The 19,111-nt window shown below is 40.9% G+C and overlaps 2 protein-coding genes across 3 annotated transcripts; both read left to right on the forward strand.

Annotated features, from left to right (window-relative positions):
• Positions 1-1,767: 1,767 nt before the first annotated feature.
• On the forward strand, positions 1,768-6,920 carry LOC118814489 (tripartite motif-containing protein 16-like). 2 transcript variants are annotated; one of them, XM_036580118.1, is made up of 6 exons: positions 1,768-2,394; positions 2,994-3,089; positions 3,231-3,464; positions 3,653-3,812; positions 4,880-4,936; positions 6,154-6,917. In XM_036580118.1, exons 1-6 carry the CDS (start codon positions 1,810-1,812, stop codon positions 6,702-6,704), a joined length of 1,683 nt encoding a protein of 560 aa, XP_036436011.1. In that variant the 5' UTR covers positions 1,768-1,809; the 3' UTR covers positions 6,705-6,917. The 2 variants fall into 2 exon arrangements, with proteins under 2 accessions (XP_036436011.1, XP_036436012.1); XM_036580119.1 differs by lacking the exon at positions 4,880-4,936 and having other exon boundaries at positions 6,154-6,920.
• Positions 6,921-10,351: 3,431 nt separating this feature from the next.
• On the forward strand, positions 10,352-15,215 carry LOC118814491 (tripartite motif-containing protein 16-like). Its single transcript, XM_036580120.1, has 6 exons — positions 10,352-11,014; positions 11,668-11,763; positions 11,905-12,138; positions 12,328-12,487; positions 12,963-13,019; positions 14,383-15,215. Exons 1-6 carry the CDS (start codon positions 10,430-10,432, stop codon positions 14,931-14,933), a joined length of 1,683 nt encoding a protein of 560 aa, XP_036436013.1. The 5' UTR covers positions 10,352-10,429; the 3' UTR covers positions 14,934-15,215.
• Positions 15,216-19,111: the final 3,896 nt, after the last annotated feature.

A 19,111-nucleotide genomic window follows, 5' to 3' on the forward strand; every position in this document is an offset into this window, starting at 1 on the left:
AAAAATCCCTTATAAATTATACCCATGGCCCTTATAGAACTGAGATTAAAGGATTTGGTGACCTCTCTGGTGGAAATGTGTAATTGCACACAATGTATGGAAAAACATTTTGTAGTGTGGGTTGTGCTTCAGACTTCTTCCCTGAACTGTGAACTCAACTTATACCAATGTAGTCAAAAGAAGAGAGCAGAAATTGTCCTCAGTCTCACTGTAGTTTCACTCATCGTCCTGCTTTAGTTACCTTCTCCCTTCACTTCACTGTACCTTAGTGCGGGAAATTGAACCTTTGCAGAATAATATTTGACTCGTCTCTCAACCAGCTTGACCTAGAGACCTAGTGTTACAGAACCTGTCAAGGTCAGTCATCTAGCTAAGTAGCTAACTTAGCTTTTATCTTAAATGTTGACAGTTGCACCTACTTGCTCTGTTAGCTTTAGCGCTTCATCACTTAAACCTCCTCATTATTAGAAATGAAAACATACTGCTTTATTATCCAGTGGTTGTAAGATGTGATTACTGCTGTCACGGTGCTACATAGACTTATTTTTAAAAAAGTCAGATAAGCAGCATCAAAACTATGAAAGATACTGTATTTACAGCCGTAGAGAAGTGCTTTTCTGATGTGGAACAAAACCCACTCTCTTCCACTGCAGCGCTACTCGATGTACGGTAACTAATGTAGCATAGATAGCTATTACATTTCATTTTGAATCAGCTACATTTAAACAATTTAACTATTAAGGTACATTGCACTCATTTACACTAACAACTATTTAATTCTAAGTAGGGAATTTATGGTACTGGACTCTGTATTAGCAAGTACTAAAAAGTATTTACTCGTACTTGTACTGAAAAAATGGTATTGATGCATCATAACTGTTAATGTTTACAAACATATATCACGAATGTTGGTTGGACTGCAAACAATGGCCTTGATCAGGTGCCACTGCTCGTCGTGCAAATCTCACCCCCACAACCTGACCCCACCGATGCTGCTGCTGCTGCTGCATGAACTAAACTATTCAAATTAATTGTTTGCTCCTCCTTTTACCCTGTTTTTGTACTATAATACTTTACACTAACAATGTTTTACTATCCAGTGTCGACCAGAGGAGGATGGGTTCCCCTTCTGAGTCTTGGTTCCTCTCAAGGTTTCTTCCTGTTTCCTAGGGAGTTTTTGCTTGCCACTGTCGCCACTGGTGACGCTCATGGGGGCTCGGACCCTGTATTTCTTTTCTTTTTAATGCTCATTTCCTTGTAAAGCTGCTTTGTGACAACACCGGTTGTAAAAAGCACTATATAAATAAACTTTACTTACTTACTTAATGGTGTAACACAAGAGAAACCTCAGCCTAGTGAGTTAACTAGCTGAGTTAACCAGGTTTCAATAAGCTAATGCTAGAAATACTAGCTGGTTGGTCAGCTACCAAGCTGGGTAGTGTCATATATAATTGTTACCATGATTGGTAGCTTTGATTACCATGAACTTGTTTTTATCTTTGAGCTTATAAGGAAAGTAAATAGTTGCTTTAGTCTGGTAAGGGTTTTTATTTTTCAGCTGTAAAGCTGCAGCCATGAGGCAGAAACGTGATGATTCACACTCTAACAAGCTCGACTCAGTTTAATCCAGTGGATGATCTAAATGTTTCCACGAGTTTGATTTTTTTCTCTCTCCTTCTTCTCTTTTTCTCCACCTCCTCTCTGTGACACCTTAACCAACAGAAAACCAGAAAGTCCCTCCTACTCAGTACAGAGGAAATGAAACTGATCTCAGAGAGCTGCTCTCTCTCAGTCTAGAAGGGCAGGAAAATGGCCAGTATTTCAGTAGATCACAACCAGTTCAGCTGTCCAGTCTGTCTGGATCTGCTGAAGGATCCAGTGACCATCAACTGTGGACACAGTTTCTGTAAGGTGTGTATTAATGGCTGCTGGGATCAGGAGGATCAGAGGGGGGTCTACAGCTGCCCCCAGTGCAGAGAAACCTTCACTCCAAGGCCTGTTCTACATGGAAACAATGTGCTGGCTGAAGGGGTGGAGAAACTGAAGGAGACAGAACTCCGAGCTGCTCCTCCTGCTCCCCGTTACGCTGGACCTGGAGATGTGGAGTGTGATTTCTGCACTGGGAGAAAACTCAAAGCCATCAAGTCCTGTCTGACGTGTCTGGTTTCCTTTTGTGAAACTCATCTTAAACCTCACTATGAAGTTCCTGCACTGAAAAAGCACAAGCTGGTCAAAGCCTCCTCACAGCTACAGGAGAAGATCTGCTCTCAGCACGACAAACTGATCGAGATCTACTGTCGTACTGACCAAAGCTGCATCTGCTATTTGTGTACAGTGGAGGACCACAGAGGTCATGATACAGTACCAGCTGCAACAGAAACAGTTGAGAAACAGGTGAGAACTAGAAATCATTTGATGTTAGTTCATGCTAATTGGGTTTGTAGTCTAGAATGAGCTGCATTAATCAGGTAAACAGTTTAAACTGCTCTGTTAGTTCTAGAATTCAAGCAGTGAGTTTTTGTTTAATGTATTTGATCAGCCAGCACCTAACTCCAAGTGTTCACTGTTAGAAATAAAGGTTCTGTGCAGGTACATTTTTGTTCATCAAGGTACAAACAGTATAAATCTTCCCTCAAAGATACAACAGTGGATTTAAGGTCAGGATTTAAAACAGAACAATAAAATAAAAAGCCTTGAGACGAGACGGGGTGCGTGGAGTCAATACAACTTAGAAAATATCATTTCAGTGGATTATGGTACATGTATGTTCCCTGACTAAAGGTACTGAGATGTACCCTTGAGGGTACCACCCCAATGACAAGAGAGGTCCTGCCCCAGTGATAGTTTAGTACCTTTTTTTTCTGAGAGGGCATGACATCATGTAAGCTGTATAGGACCAGATTGTATTTTTCCTCTTTAGCTGCCATTAATGCAAACATTTGTAGTTTATAACTCACATAAACTCAAATATTACAAAATCTATTCATTCATAGAATCAACTAAAAGAGATGCAGAAGAAATTTCAGCAGAGAATCCAAGAGAAACAGACGACACAGCAGGAGCTGGAACAGGCTGTGAAGACTCTTAAGGTGAGCACTGAGTAGGACATGAACTTCTAGAAACTATGTTTAGGATTATTTTGGGATAACTGGTCATATTAATGACTGAATAATGCGGCTCAGTTTAAGAGGTGAAATGTTCCTCCATCTGGTGTGTTCTTGTCCTAACAGCGCTGTGCTCAGTCAGCAGTGGAGGACAGTGAGAGGATCTTTACTGAACTGATCCGCTCCATTGAGAAAAAGCGCTCTGAGGTAACAGAGCTGATCAGAGCTCAGGAGGAGGCTGAACTGAGTGGAGCTGAAGAACTCCTGGAGAAACTGGAGCAGGAGATCGCTGATCTAAAGAGGAGACACACTGAGCTGGAGCAGCTTTCACACACAGAGGATCACATCCATTTCCTCCAGGTAACAATCACTGATCTATAGAGGAAGCTGCTCCTCATCCAGCTTCTAAAACTCCTCTCAGCAAAAGTTCATTAAGGCAGCAGTAAATCTACCTGTCTGTGATCACAAGTCTGTCTTTAGTCTGATTGGAGCTCCTTCATTTCTCTTGTACTCCTTTATCTTCTCCACTGTGTTTGTTCTCTCTGTAGAGTTTCCAGTCTCTCTGTGTCTCTTCTGGATCTGAGGACTCACCCAGCATCACTGTCCATCAACACCTCTCATTTGATGGAGTGAGGAGATCTCTCTCAGAGCTGAAGGAGCGACTAGAGGAGTTCTGCAGAGAGGAGTTCAGTAAAATCCCTCCACATGGTAAGAGGAGCTGTCCTGCTGTGGAACAGAAGGATGGAAATCTTTACTTGAACAGGAAGAGTAAAGGTGAGCCAGAAGCTTCCCAATCTCTGTAGAATTTATCTAACATGTCTTTGTTCCACTCCACTGGAAATATATTGTGGCGTTCCCACTACTATGAAAGAGCTGAAAGAGCGACTAGAGGAGTTCTGCAGAGAGGAGTTCAGTAAAATCCCTCCACATAGTACGAGGAGCTAATCTAACATCCTGTGTATTCCTGATAATTTTCACAGTTACCGACATGAAAAAACATTATAGTTTTATTACTGTTTAAATGAACACATATTATCTTTGAGCCAGAGGAACGTGGCAATTACTGAATTATGGAGATTATATTAGGCTATGAAAGTCATGTCTTCAGGTAGTGTTAGTAAAAGGCTGGTACACAGCCACACTCCCCCTAAGATTTTAATGTTAACCCTTGTGTGGTGTAACACATTTTCAGTGTCTTCACTCTGTTCACTCTGTTCACCCCCCACACATTTATATTACACATTCCCCGCGGGGAATAAATGTGTGGAGGTGCTGTGTCCTTCACTCTGTCCTCCTCCTATATGACCTGCTGTTAGTGTGTGTGTATGTGTCTTTGTGTGTGTGTATGTGTCTTTGTGTGTGTGTGTGTGTATGTGAGGGTGGACAACATGGACAGGCTGCTGACTGGCTACAGCTGCTAAAGGAGAACCCTACGCTGGACACTTGTGATATAATAAACAGTTATTATTACATAAATTATTTTGGCTGTATTGATTTAAAAAACTATAATGTGGTGGGTCACCAGACCACTGAGTATCAAACACATCAACACCACACAAGGTTAAGATACCAACATGCCAAACAGTGTTTACAGTGGTTGCTTGAAGTCTTGAACATTAAACGACATTCAGGTGAAGAAGCTGAGTGTTGAGAACTTGTACTCATTCAGAAAGAATTCTATTCTATTCTATTCTATTCTATTGACTGTGTTGGTCTGTTGTGTGTGTGTGTGTGTGTGTGTGTGTGTGTGTGTGTGTGTGTGTGTGTCTCCACAGCTGCAGCAGTTCAGATTTTATCCTCAGAACCAAAAACCAGAGAAGATTTTCTGCAGTGTATGAGTAACAAACACACACACACACACACACACACTCATACTCACACACTCACACACACACACACACACACTCATACTCTCACACACACACACTCACACACACACACACATTTGTCTTGCTATAAATGTGAGGACATCCATAGACTTTGTTGATTTTTGTGTTACTGTAGCTAAATAACACTACGCCTAAACTTAAACCTAACCTTAACCTCAGTATCCAAAGGCAATTTTTCTGCTCTTTTAGTTTTCAAATAAAAAAGTAATTGTGGAGAAAACAACACGTGTGAGAGTGTGTGTGTGAGTTCTTGTAGTGCTATACTTATGAGAACCCCATGTCCTCACTCTGACTATATTAAATTTTCATATTTTCAGAAATTTCATATAGTCCTACCATAGTGAGGACATGGGTGCTCACAAGTATAGCACTACAAGAACACACACAAACACACACACACACACACACACACACACACACACACACACAGACACACTCACACACACAGATGTTACTTGTATTTCTGTCTTTTTAAAATATTACTCAGCTGTTGTTCTTGCTGGACGTTATGCAGCATCTAAGATCCCGTTGACCCCTGGTCACTTCATGTCTCTGGTACCTGGATTGTATACTTATGAGATTTTAGCCACATGCATTTAAACTTAGCAGTCAGATGCGTCTCCAGTTAGTCAGTTAGAATATGCAAATCCACTTGTTACCTGGCAACCATTTACCAATTGTTTATCTGTTATCCTCTTACTCTGCTATGCTAAAGATGGTTGCTGCCTCGAAATTCATCCAGTGCCCAACTATGTGTGTCCTCTATGATTGTCTTCCTTGCCGTCATGAATCACGTACCCACTGATGTACTGCATGAGGAGGAGTTCCTGCACTGGGAGGGGTTTTGGTTTTTGAATATGTCTTGAAGAGACAGATGCATTTACACTGCTAGAACATGTGGCTCAAATGTGTCTGAGACCACCTCCTGGAGTGGTTTGAGTGATCAGATTGTGTCTTGGGTGCGTTTACACTCACATTTTTGTTCTTATCCAGATATAATGCTGATACTCGAGACACATGAAGTGACCAGGTGTAATCAGGATCCAAAGTATTCAATTTAGAGATGTTTAAAAACTCTGACGCTGTAATTTTCTTCAGAAAACTACCTAAAAACACTAAAATGCTCATTTTCATTTTTTCTTTCTGTCTTGTTTTTTTAGATTTCTGTCAGCTGACTCTGGATCCCAACACAGCAAACCGTTCCCTCATTCTATCTGAGAAGAACAAAGTGGTGACGTACAGTGATAAAGACCAGCCGTACTCTGACCATCCAGAGAGATTTAACTACTGGGATCAGGTGTTGTGTAAGGAGAGTGTGAGTGGACGCTGTTACTGGGAGGTTGAGTGGAGCAGTGAAGGACGAGGGTGTGTGTACTTATCAGTCTCATATAAAGGGATCAGCAGGAAAGGAGGGGGTTATGATTGTGGGTTTGGATTCAACAGTCAGTCCTGGAGTCTGCGGTGTTCTCCCTCTCTCACTTTCTGGCACAACAACATGAAAGCAGAGATCTCCAAACCATCATCCTCCAGAATAGGAGTGTATGTGGATCACAGTGCAGGAACTCTGTCCTTCTACAGCGTCTCTGACACAATGACCCTCCTACACACAGTCCACACCACATTCACTCAGCCGCTCTACGCTGGGTTCTGTGTTTATGGTGTTGTTGGATCATCTGTGAGATTATGTGATAAAAATGAATTAATCTGTTGAGCAGTGATGAATGTACAGAATATTCCATATTTACAATAGATAGATAGATAGATAGATAGATAGATAGGCTGAATTTTCATTAGACTCCCTGCATCCGTACCATCAATGCTAACCATACGCTAGAAGACTTTGGACAGACTTTGAAAAAACTGGAAAAGACTTAAAAAGACTAAAGTCTGACACCCTCTCACATCTAAAGACAGTGTCACGGTTTTTAGTCACAGACTATGATTTTGCAAAAACTAGGAATCCTGCAGTGTCACTATTTACAAGACTGCAACTAGATTTTTGAGGTTATTTCCCATCATGCACCTGGTGGAAATTTACAAGCAGATAAACACTTTTCCTTCCACTCTATAGTGGTACAGATGGTAAGGTACGTTGGCTGGGTGTGTAAAGATCTGGCGCTCAGCTCAGTTCACTGTAGAGCTGTTTACTCTGGCAGATCATCACCCAGAACCTTTTTAATTAACCTGTAAAATGTGCATAAAGATTTACACATCAGCACAACATGCAGCGATTCAGCATTGCTGACTGGGTGTCATGAACTGAACAATAAAAAACAAACAAAATAAGAAACGACTGAAACAGAAAGGAACAAAATATGATTATTGTATTAAAGTGGAGCAGATTTGCAGTTTTTACAGAGATTTCAGGCTCTCACGCATGCATGCGCTCTCTCTCTCTCTCTCTCTCTCTCTCTCTCTCTCTCTCTCTCTTTTGCATGAGCCAAGACTTAAAACTTAAGATAATATTAGACACGGTTGATGTCAAGACGAGAAAAAGACTGGATTAAGACCGCCATCTTGACCACCTCACACTAAACCATCGACAAGCCTAAAACAAGACTCTCATGATTTTATTCCAACGTTGGAAATTTGTCTGCGACAGTGAAATCGCTTGAAAAGTCGTTTGGTGGTATAAGAAGCTTCTCTGCTTAGCTCTGAAGTGTTCATTCCTTTTCTTTAATTACAGAAGTTTATGTTTTGTTTTAAGCTGCAGTGTCTGAGCTCATTATATATGGACAAGTCAGGAGCACTTCGAAGCAAGAAGTGGACATCTTTTACAGTTGTGCTGTCGACACAGGAATTAGAAAAGGTTCTGTTGGCTACCAAAGAAGAAACTTGCAAAAGTTGACGTGGACTGCACAACAACAAGAGAGGTGTCAAATCTCTGGCAACCTTATTTTGTCCATGTTCAACTTATTCACCCCCATTGGTGGAGGCACATCAGCACTAACACCCAAGGACTCATCACTCCAGAGCCACACCATCCTCCTGCCACTGAGAACGCCCTGACGGAGCTGCACTTATCTGATGAGAGCCATAGCAATGTTCTACCTATCAGCTTCCAGAGACACTAAAACTACATGAGGAATTCACACTATCCTCCATTTCCACCCTCCGCACTCCATCTGAACCTTCTAGCACCCGGGGAGAAGCTTCTATCAACTTGGGACGAGGCTGTCACTCCCCTGTCAGCAAGGCCATAGGTACTGTGAAAAGTCAGCCCAGCTCCTCCACCCTCATCTACTGCCTCAGGGACCCAATGACTGCCTCACCACCACACTCACCCATCAAGGACTTAGTTAAAGCTGCCAAGCTAAAGCTCAAGCAAATTAATGAACTGTAATGAATGGAGTTCCCCTTCCATCTGTAACACCTCCAAGAAAGAGACCAGCTCCTCAAGCACTGCAAAGGCATCTTCACTCTCTACATCATCATCCGCCTTGACTGAAAGGGGAGAGGTCACCCCATTCTCAACTAAACTGGCAAATTGGTATTTTTTGGGTTTATGCTGCTACAATAATGATGCCAGTAGTACATGTTTTCTAAACAACCTTGGACCCTGTGTGCCAGTAATCTTTCTCATTCCAGTACTTATCAGTAACAGAAAGAATAGGGAGTACATGTCAGATCATTGTAAAGTATCCAGTCTGCAGTATGTATCATTTACACACATAGCCTTTATAATCTTATTTTCTATAGAACTTGTGAACTTTTCTTAAAGCTGCACTTGAAAGGATTTGGTGACCTCTCTGGTGGAAATGTGTAATTGCACACCATGTATGGAAAAACATTTTGTAGTGTGGGTTGTGCTTCAGACTTCTTCCCTGAACTGTGAACTCAACTTATATCAGTGTAGTCAAAAGATGAGAGCAGAAATTGTCCTCAGTCTCACTGTAGTTTCACTCATCGTCCTGCTTTAGTTACCTTCTCCCTTCACTTCACTGCACCTAAGTGTAGGAAATTGTACCTTTGCAGAATAATATTTGACTCGCTTCTCAACCAGCTGTCTCTAAGCTTTACTTCCTGCATCAAGAGATGGAAAATCTCAGGCACAACTCCTCAGAACAAACCTGCAGTGAGAACGGTGGTGGCAGTAAGTTAGTCTGAGTTATTAGGCTGAGGTGAGAACTTATTACCAGAACATGTAATACAGACACATGCTGTCCTGATCATCTGGAGGGTTTTGGTATTTTTAAATTAATTCCTGAAGCTGAAAAAGTTGCAGATGAATCTTTGTGTAAGACCACAATTACAGCAATGTCAGCTATTAACAGGCAGATTATGCTAGCAATAAGCTAAGCTATACTATGATTAGGTTAGTATGTTTGCTAACACATCATGTCTAATTAGAAATAGTGTGAAAGAACAATGTCAAGGTCAGTTATCTAGCTAAGTAGCTAAGTTAGCTTTTATCTTAAATGTTGACAGTTGCTCCTACTTGCTCTGTTAGCTTTAGCGTTAGCTAGCGTCACTATTAGACATGAAAACATACTGCTTTATTATCCAGTGGCTATAAGATATGATTACTGCTGTCACGGTGCTACATAGACTTATTTTTGAAAAAGTCAGATAAGCAGCATCAAAACTATGAAAGATACTGTATTTACAGCCGTAGAGAAGTGCTGATGTGGAACAAAACCCACTCTTCTCCACTGCAGTGCTACTCGATGTACGGTAACTAATGTAGCATATATAGCTACTTCATTTCATTTTGAATCAGCTACATTTAAACAATTTAACTATTAAGGTACATTGCACTCATTTACACTAACAACTATTTAATTCTAAGTAGGAAATCTGTTATGGTATTGGATTCTGTATTGACAAGTACTAAAAAGTATATAGTCTATATAGTCTGAAAAAATGGTATTGATGCATCATAACTGTTAATGTTTACAAACATATATCATGATATGAGTCGGTTGGACTGCAAACAATGGTGTAACACAAGAGAAACTTCAGCCTAGTGAGTTAACTAGCTGAGTTAACCAGGTTTCAATAAGCTAATGCTAGAAATATTAGCTGGTTGGTCAGCTACCAAGCTGGGTAGTGTCATATATAATCATTACCATGATTGCCAACAAATATTTGATAACCATGAATTTGTTTTTGTCGTTGAGCTTATAAGGAAAGTAAATAGTTGCTTTAGTCTGGTAGGGTTTTTATTTTTCAGCTGTAAAGCTGCAGCCATGAGGCAGAAACGTGAAAATCCACACTCTAAAAAGCTGGACTCAGTTTAATCCAGTGGATGATCTAAATGTTTCCACAAGTTAGATTTTTTTCTCTCTCCTCCTCCTCTCTGTTCTCCTCTCTTTCTCCACCTCCTCTCTGTGACACCTTAACCAACAGAAAACCAGGAAGTCCCTCCTACTCAGTTCAGAGAAAACGAAACTGATCTCAGAGAGCTGCTCTCTCTCCGTCTTTAAGTGCAGGAAAATGGCCAGTATTTCAGTAGATCACGACCAGTTCAGCTGTCCAGTCTGTCTGGATCTGCTGAAGGATCCAGTGAGCATCAACTGTGGACACAGTTTCTGTAAGGTGTGTATTAATGGCTGCTGGGATCAGGAGGATCAGAGGGGGGTCTACAGCTGCCCCCAGTGCAGAGAGACCTTCACTCCAAGGCCTGTTCTACATGGAAACAACATGCTGGCTGAAGGGGTGGAGAAACTGAAGGAGACAGAACTCCGAGCTGCTTCTCCTGCTCCCCGTTACGCTGGACCTGGAGATGTGGAGTGTGATTTCTGCACTGGGAGAAAACTCAAAGCCATCAAGTCCTGTCTGACGTGTCTGGCCTCCTTTTGTGAAACTCATCTTAAACCTCACTGTGAAGTTCCTGGATTGAAAAAGCACAAGCTGGTCAAAGCCTCCTCACAGCTACAGGAGAAGATCTGCTCTCAGCACGACAAACTGATCGAGATCTACTGTCGTACTGACCAAAGCTGTATCTGCTATTTATGTACAACGGAGGAACACAGAGGTCATAATACAGTACTAGCTGCAACAGAAACAGTTGAGAAACAGGTGAGAACTAGAAATCATTTGATGTTAGTTCAGGCTAATTGGGTTTGTAGTCTAGAATGAGCTGCATTAATCAGGTAAACAGTTTAAACTGCTCTGTTAGTTCTAGAATTTAAGGAGTGAATTTTCAATATATTTGATCAGGCAGCACCTAATTTCAAGTGTTCACTGTTAGAAATAAAGGTTCTGTGCAGGTACATTTTTTGTTAATCAAGGTACAAACAGTATAAATCTTCCCTCAAAGGTACAACAGTGGATTTAAGGTCCAACTGTGTACTTTAACTAAGTTTTTCTAGGTGAAAAGTTTGTATTTGTACCTTTTACATAACCTGATGTTTTAAAACAGAACAGTAAAATAAAAAGCCTTGAGACGAGACGGGGTGTGTGGAGTCAGTACACCTTAGAAAATATCATTTCAGTGGATTATGGTACAGTTATGTTCCCTGACTGAAGGTACTGAGACGTACCCTTGAGGGCACCACCCCAGTGACAAGAGAGGTCCTGCCCCAGTGATAGTTTACCTTCTGAAAGTGCTCGACTGCATGTAAGCTGTATAGGACCAGATTGTATTTTTCCTCTTTAGCTGCCATTAATGCAAACATTTGTAGTTTATAACTCACAAAAACTCAAATATTACAAAATGTATTCATTCATAGAATCAACTAAAAGAGATGCAGAAGAAATTTCAGCAGAGAATCCAAGAGAAACAGACGACACAGCAAGAGCTGGAACAGGCTGTGAAGACTCTTAAGGTGAGCACTGAGTAGGACATGAACTTCTAGAAACTACGTTTAGGATTATTTTGGGATAACTGGTCATATTAATGAGTGAATAATGCGGCTCAGTTTAAGAGGTGAAATGTTCCTCCATCTGGTGTGTTCTTGTCCTAACAGCTCTGTGCTCAGTCAGCAGTGGAGGACAGTGAGAGGATCTTTACTGAACTGATCCGCTCCATTGAGAAAAAGCGCTCTGAGGTAGCAGAGCTGATCAGAGCTCAGGAGGAGGCTGAACTGAGTGGAGCTGAAGAACTCCTGGAGAAACTGGAGCAGGAGATCGCTGATCTAAAGAGGAGACACACTGAGCTGGAGCAGCTTTCACACACAGAGGATCACATCCATTTCCTCCAGGTAACAATCACTCATCTACAGAGGAACCTGCTCCTCATCCAGCTTCTAAAACTCCTCTCAGCAAAAGTTCATTAAGGCAGCAGTAAATCTACCTGTCTGTGATCACAAGTCTGTCTTTAGTCTGATTGGAGCTCCTTCATTTCTCTCGTACTCCTTTATCTTCCTCCACTGTGTTTGTTCTCTCTGTAGAGTTTCCAGTCTCTCTGTGTCTCTTCTGGATCTGAGGACTCACCCAGCATCACTGTCCATCAACACCTCTCATTTGATGGAGTGAGGAGATCTCTCTCTGAGCTGAAGGAGCGACTAGAGGAGTTCTGCAGAGAGGAGTTCAGTAAAATCCCTCCACATGGTAAGAGGAGCTAACCTAGAACAATCCTGTACATGGCCTGCTGTTAGTGTGTGTGTGTGTGTGTGTGTGTGTGTGTGTGTGTGTGTGTGTGTGAGGATGGACAACATGGACAGGCTGCTGACTGGCTACAGCTGCTAAAGGAGAACCCTACGCTGGACACTTGTGATATTTTAAACATTCGTTATTATTCCATAAATTATTATGGCTGTGTTGATTTAAAAAACTATAATGTGGTGGGTCACCAGACCACTGAGTATCAAACACATCAACACCACACAAAGGTTAAGATACCAACATGCCAAACAGTGTTTACAGTGGTTGCTTGAAGTCTTGAACATTAAACGACATTCAGGTGAAGAAGATGAGTATTGAGAACTTGTACTCATTCAGAAAGAATTCTATTCTATTCTATTCTATTCTATTCTATTCTATTCTATTGACTGTGTTGGTCTGTTGTGTGTTTGTGTCTCCACAGCTGCAGCAGTTCAGATTTTATCCTCAGAACCAAAAACCAGAGAAGATTTTCTGCAGTGTATGAGTAACAAACACACACACACACACACACACACACACTCACACACACACACACACACACACACTCACACACACACTCACACACACACTCACACACACACTCACAGACACACACACACACTCTCACACACACACACACACACACACACAGACACTCACTCACACACTCACACACACACACACTCACACACACACACACACACTCACACACACACACACACACACAGACACTCACTTACACACTCACACACACCCGTTTGTCTTGCTTTATATATGAGGATATTCATAGACTTGTGTTGATTTTTGTGTTACTATAGCTAAATAACACTACACCTAACCTTAACCTCAGTATCCAAAGGCAATTTGGCTGCTCTTTTAGTTTTCAAATAAAAAAGTAATTGTGGAGAAAACAACACATGTGTGAGAGTGTGTGTGTGTGTGTGAGTTCTTGTAGTGCTATACTTGTGAAGACCCTAAGTCCTCACTATGATAGGACTATTTGAAATTTTCATATTTTCAAAAATTTCATATACCCCTATTATAGTGAGGACAAGTATACAAGTATAGCACTACAAGAACACACACACACACACACACACACACACACACACTCACTAACACACAGATGTTACTTGTATTTCTGTCTTTTTAAAATATTACTCAGCTGTTGTTCTTGCTGGACGTTATGCAGCATCTAAGATCCCGTTTACCCCCGGTCACTTCATGTCTCTGGTACCTGGATTGTATACTTATGAGATTTTAGCCACATGCATTTAAACTTAGCAGTCAGATGCGTCTCCAGTTAGTCAGACTGAAATCCGATTGCTGTGTGGAACAGAATATGCAAATCCACTTGTTACCTGGCAACCATTTACCAATTGTTTATCTGTTATCCTCTTACTGTGCTATGCTAAAGATGGTTGCTGCCTCGAAATTCATCCAGTGCCCAACTATGTGTGTCCTCTATGATTGTCGTCCTCGCCGTCATGAATCACGTACCCACTGATGTACTGCATGAGGAGGAGTTCCTGCACTGGGAGGGGTTTTGGTTTTTGAATATGTCTTGAAGAGACGGATGCATTTACACTGCTAGAACATGTGGCTCAAATGTGTCTGAGACCACCTCCTGGAGTGGTTTGAGTGATCAGATTGTGTCTTGGGTGCGTTTACACTCACATTTTTATTCTTATCCAGATATAATGCTGATACTCGAGACACATGAAGTGACCAGGTGTAATCAGGATCCAAAGTATTCAATTTAGAGATGTTTAAAAACTCTGACGCTGTAATTTTCTTCAGAAAACTACCTAAAAACACTAAAATGCTCATTTTCATTTTTTCTTTCTGTCTTGTTTTTTTAGATTTCTGTCAGCTGACTCTGGATCCCAACACAGCAAACCGTTCCCTCATTCTGTCTGAGAAGAACAGAGTGGTGACGTACAGTGATAAAGACCAGCCGTACTCTGACCATCCAGAGAGATTTAACTACTGGGATCAGGTGTTGTGTAAGGAGAGTGTGAGTGGACGCTGTTACTGGGAGGTTGAGTGGAGCAGTGAAGGACGAGGGTGTGTGTACTTATCAGTCTCATATAAAGGGATCAGCAGGAAAGGAGGGGGTAAAGAGTGTGCGTTTGGACACAACAGTCAGTCCTGGAGTCTGCGGTGTTCTTCCTCTCTCACTGTCTGGCACAACAACATGAAAGCAGAGATCTCCAAACCATCATCCTCCAGAATAGGAGTGTATGTGGATCACAGTGCAGGAACTCTGTCCTTCTACAGCGTCTCTGACACAATGACCCTCCTACACACAGTCCACACCACATTCACTCAGCCGCTCTACGCTGGGTTCTGTGTTTATGGTGTTGTTGGATCATCTGTGAGATTATGTGATAAAAATGAATTAATCTGTTGAGCAGTGATGAATGTACAGAATATTCCATATTTACAATAGATAGATAGATAGATAGATAGGCTGAATTTTCATTAGACTCCCAGCTTCCATGCCATTAATGCTAACCATACACTAGAACGCTTTGTAATAACTTGAAAAGACTAAAGACTGACACCCTCTCACATCTAAAGACAGTGTCACGGTTTTTATAATAATAAAATAATAAATAATAATAATAATAATAATAATAATAAGTTGCATTTATATAGCGCCTTTCACTAACCCAAGGTCGCTTCACATAGCATGGGCAAAAAATAAATAAATAAAAAATAGTCACAGACTATGATTTTGCAAAAACTAGGAATCCTGCAGTGTCACTATTTACAAGACTGCAACTAGATTTTTGAGGTTATTTCCCATCATGCACCTGGTGGAAATTTGCAAGCAGATAAACACTTTTCCTTCCACTCTATAGTGGTACAGATGGTAAGGTACGTTGGCTGGGTGTGTAAAGATCTGGCGCTCAGCTCAGTTCACTGTAGAGCTGTTTACTCTGGCAGATCATCACCCAGAACCTTTTTAATTAACCTGTAAAATGTGCATAAAGATTTACACATCAGCACAACATGCAGCGATTCAGCATTGCTGACTGGGTGTCATGAACTGAACAATAAAAAACAAACAAAATAAGAAACGACTGAAACAGAAAGGAAAGAAATATGATCTCATGCATGCTCTCTCTCTCTCTCTCTCTCTCTCTCTCTCTCATGCACGTTCGCCCGCAAGCACTCACACGCGCCCCTGGCACATCACTATTTGCATGAGCCAAGACTTAAAACTTAAGATAATATTAGACACGGTTGATGTCAAGACGAGAAAAAGACTGGATTAAGACCGCCATCTTGACCACCTCACACTAAACGATCGACAAGACTCTCATGATTTTATTCCAACGTTGGAAATTTGTCTGCGACAGTGAAATCGCTTGAAAAGTCGTTTGGTGGTATAAGAAGCTTCTCTGCTTAGCTCTGAAGTGTTCATTCCTTTTCTTTAATTACAGAAGTTTATGTTTTGTTTTAAGCTGCAGTGTCTGAGCTCATTATATATGGACAAGTCAGGAGCACTTCGAAGCAAGAAGTGGACATTTTTATCAGTAACAGAAAGAATAGGGAGTACATGTCAGATCATTTTGAAGTATGTAAAATGTGAGTCACAGCAGCTAAATTAGCTCTTCTCAATATTAGATTTCTCACAAATAAGTCTTATTTAATGAATGATTTCATTACAGTACAGAGTCGGCTCCACCAAACGTGAACTTTATAAATATCTCTCACCATGTGACTCGGAGCACACGCTGTCATCGTCATGCTCTGGGTGTGGTGAATCTCAAAAGGTCTCAACATAACTGTTAAGGATGTAGCTTTGCTAAATCATTACTGACTTTAAGGTACTATTACTGATGTATAAATCGCTTTATGTTGGAGCTGCATATTTATGTGATATCCTGCAGCAATATGAGCTGAGCAGAACTCTCAGATCATTAGGAACTTGTCAGGTAAAGAACAAACATGGAGAAGCAGCGTTTAGTTACTACGCTGTTCTTAAATTTAACTACTTGACCGAGACCATTAGAAGAGCCTGGACACTGGACACTGGACACTTTAAATCTGGGCTGCTTCCTATATGAGCAGCTTTCAGCTCAGTTTTAAACACTGTTTGCTCTACTGCAGTTTTATCCTGTGACAGCACTGTATTATCCTACTGTAATTGTTTATTTGATTTTTATTTTAATGCTTATTTTTTCTCCTCTAAATCTATTGTTTTAATGATGTTTTAATCATGTTCTAAACGTGTCAATCTCAGGTAATACTTACACATTACTGTAGGTGGTTAGTGATGGCATTTTAAAATGTGCCTGTATGTTTTGTTGAGATAACATGTGAGATGATCACTGTAAGAGAAATATTAAGATAAGAGTTTGTGTTCTCATATGTTCTGCTATGTGCTTTTATAGAGAGGTAATTACATTAGAACATTAGTATATATCATTTTATTACTGATTTGCTTACATACATAAGGAGACATTTTCTGTGCATCGTTTCTGGAAGAGTTTCTGGAAGAGTTTAATGAATATATTTCATAGAAAACGTCTATGTCAGTGAGGTGCGACAGCACAAAATCACCACATTAAAGGTGGATTCAGACACTATAAGTGTTCTTGTGATCATTTAAATTCTAATTTTAATCACTGTATCATAGGTTAAAGTCCAGCTATCTTCACAGACAAAATTCACTTTATTGCTTTTAAACAGGTAATGAGGCATTAACTGAACTCTATTCATGGGAAGTTCCTTAAACCTCCTCATTATTAGACATGAAAATTTGCTGCTTTATTGTCCAGAGGTGATAAGATTTCGCTGATTGGATAAATTTAAAGGGAAGTCTGACTGTTGAGACTTGTATGCCTTGAAACAGTGTAGATGTCCAATACTATTAAAATATGACATCAACGAAGTGCAAATGTTTTGTTTATTATGGAAGAGAAAGGACAAATATGTAAAATTCCTCTACTAACAGGTCACCATTGTCGCACTGTGATGATGTCATATGGTTGCAGTGGAGTCAGTATTATGGAAAATAAGTCAATCAGTAAAGCTTTTCTCTTGAGTGATGTCACGATCTGGGTAAAGTTGGAAAGCCTGACTGATATATTAGAGTTAATGAGATAATTAACTCTAATATGATGAGTTAATGAGATAATTAGCTCGATAATTAGAGAGAGAAATCATTTGATGTGGCAACAAAAATGGCAGCCTGATTAAAAGAATTTTGTCTACTTCTATCGGTTTAGGCAATATTGCGAGATCTGGCATAGAATAAGAAGACGCAGGAACCATAGTTCTTCAAACGAGTGCTCTTTTATTAACACAGCGCTGACCAACACAGCAGGGAAGCAGGCAAGTCACCAGTGGCCACCAACTCTAGTACTTGGTAGATACACAGACCCACCTAATCTCCCCACACAGAACAACACACTACAGCACACATAACACACATCTCTCAGCTATCAGCATCAACTATTTACAGTGGTGTGAAAAAGTGTTTGCCCCTTCCTGATTTCTTATTCTTTTGCATGTTTGTCACACTTAAATGTTTCAGATCACCAAACAAATTTTAATATTAGACAAACACAAGGTCTTTATTATTAAGGGAAAAAGAAATCCAAACCTACAGGGCCCTGTGTGAAAAAGTGATTGCCCCGTTAAAACATAAATTAACTGTGGTTTATCACATCTTTGGAAAGCTGAGTTCGATTTCCCTAGCCACACCCAGGCTTGATTACTGCCACCTCTGTTCTCAATCAAGAAATCACTTAAATAGGACCTACCTGACAAAGTGAAGTAGACCCAAAGATCCTCAAAAGCTAGACATCATGCTGCGATCCAAAGAAATTCAGGAACAAATGAGAAACAAAGTGTTTGAGATCTATCAGACTGGATAAGGTTATAAAGCCATTTCTAAAGCTTTGGGACTCCAGCGAACCACAGTGAGAGCCATTATCCACAAATGGCGAAAACATGGACCAGTGGTGAACCTTTCCAGGAGTGGCCGGCCGACCAAAATTACCCCAAGAGCGCAGCGACGACTCATCCAAGAGGTCACAAAAGACCCCACAACAACATCCAAAGAACTGCAGGCCTCACTTGCCTCAGTTAAGGTCAGTGTTCATGACTCCACCATAAAAAAGAGACTGGGCAAAAATGGCCTGCATGGCAGAGTTCCAAGACAAAAACAACCGCTGAGCAAAAAGAACATAAAGGCTCGTCTCAGTTTTGCCAAAAAACATCTTGATGATCCCCAAGACTTTTGAGAGAATACTCTGCGGACTGACGAGACAAAAGTTAAACTTTTTGGAAGGTGTATGTCCCGTTACATCTGGCGTAGAAGTAACACAGCATTTCAGAAAAGGAACAACATGCCGACAGTAAAATATGGTGGTGGTAGTGTGATGGTCTGGGGCTGTTTTGCTGCTTCAGGACCTGGGAGACTTGCTGTGGTAAATGGAACCATGAATTCTGCTGTCTACCAAAAAATCCTGAAGGAGAACATCCGGCCATCTGTTTGTGACCTCAAGCTGAAGCGCACTTGGGTTCTGCAGCAGGACAACAATCCAAAACACACCAGCAAGTCCACCTCTG

The sequence above is a fragment of the Colossoma macropomum genome, unplaced genomic scaffold (assembly GCF_904425465.1).
Source record: "Colossoma macropomum unplaced genomic scaffold, Colossoma_macropomum, whole genome shotgun sequence".
NCBI classification, from domain to species: Eukaryota; Metazoa; Chordata; class Actinopteri; order Characiformes; family Serrasalmidae; genus Colossoma; species Colossoma macropomum.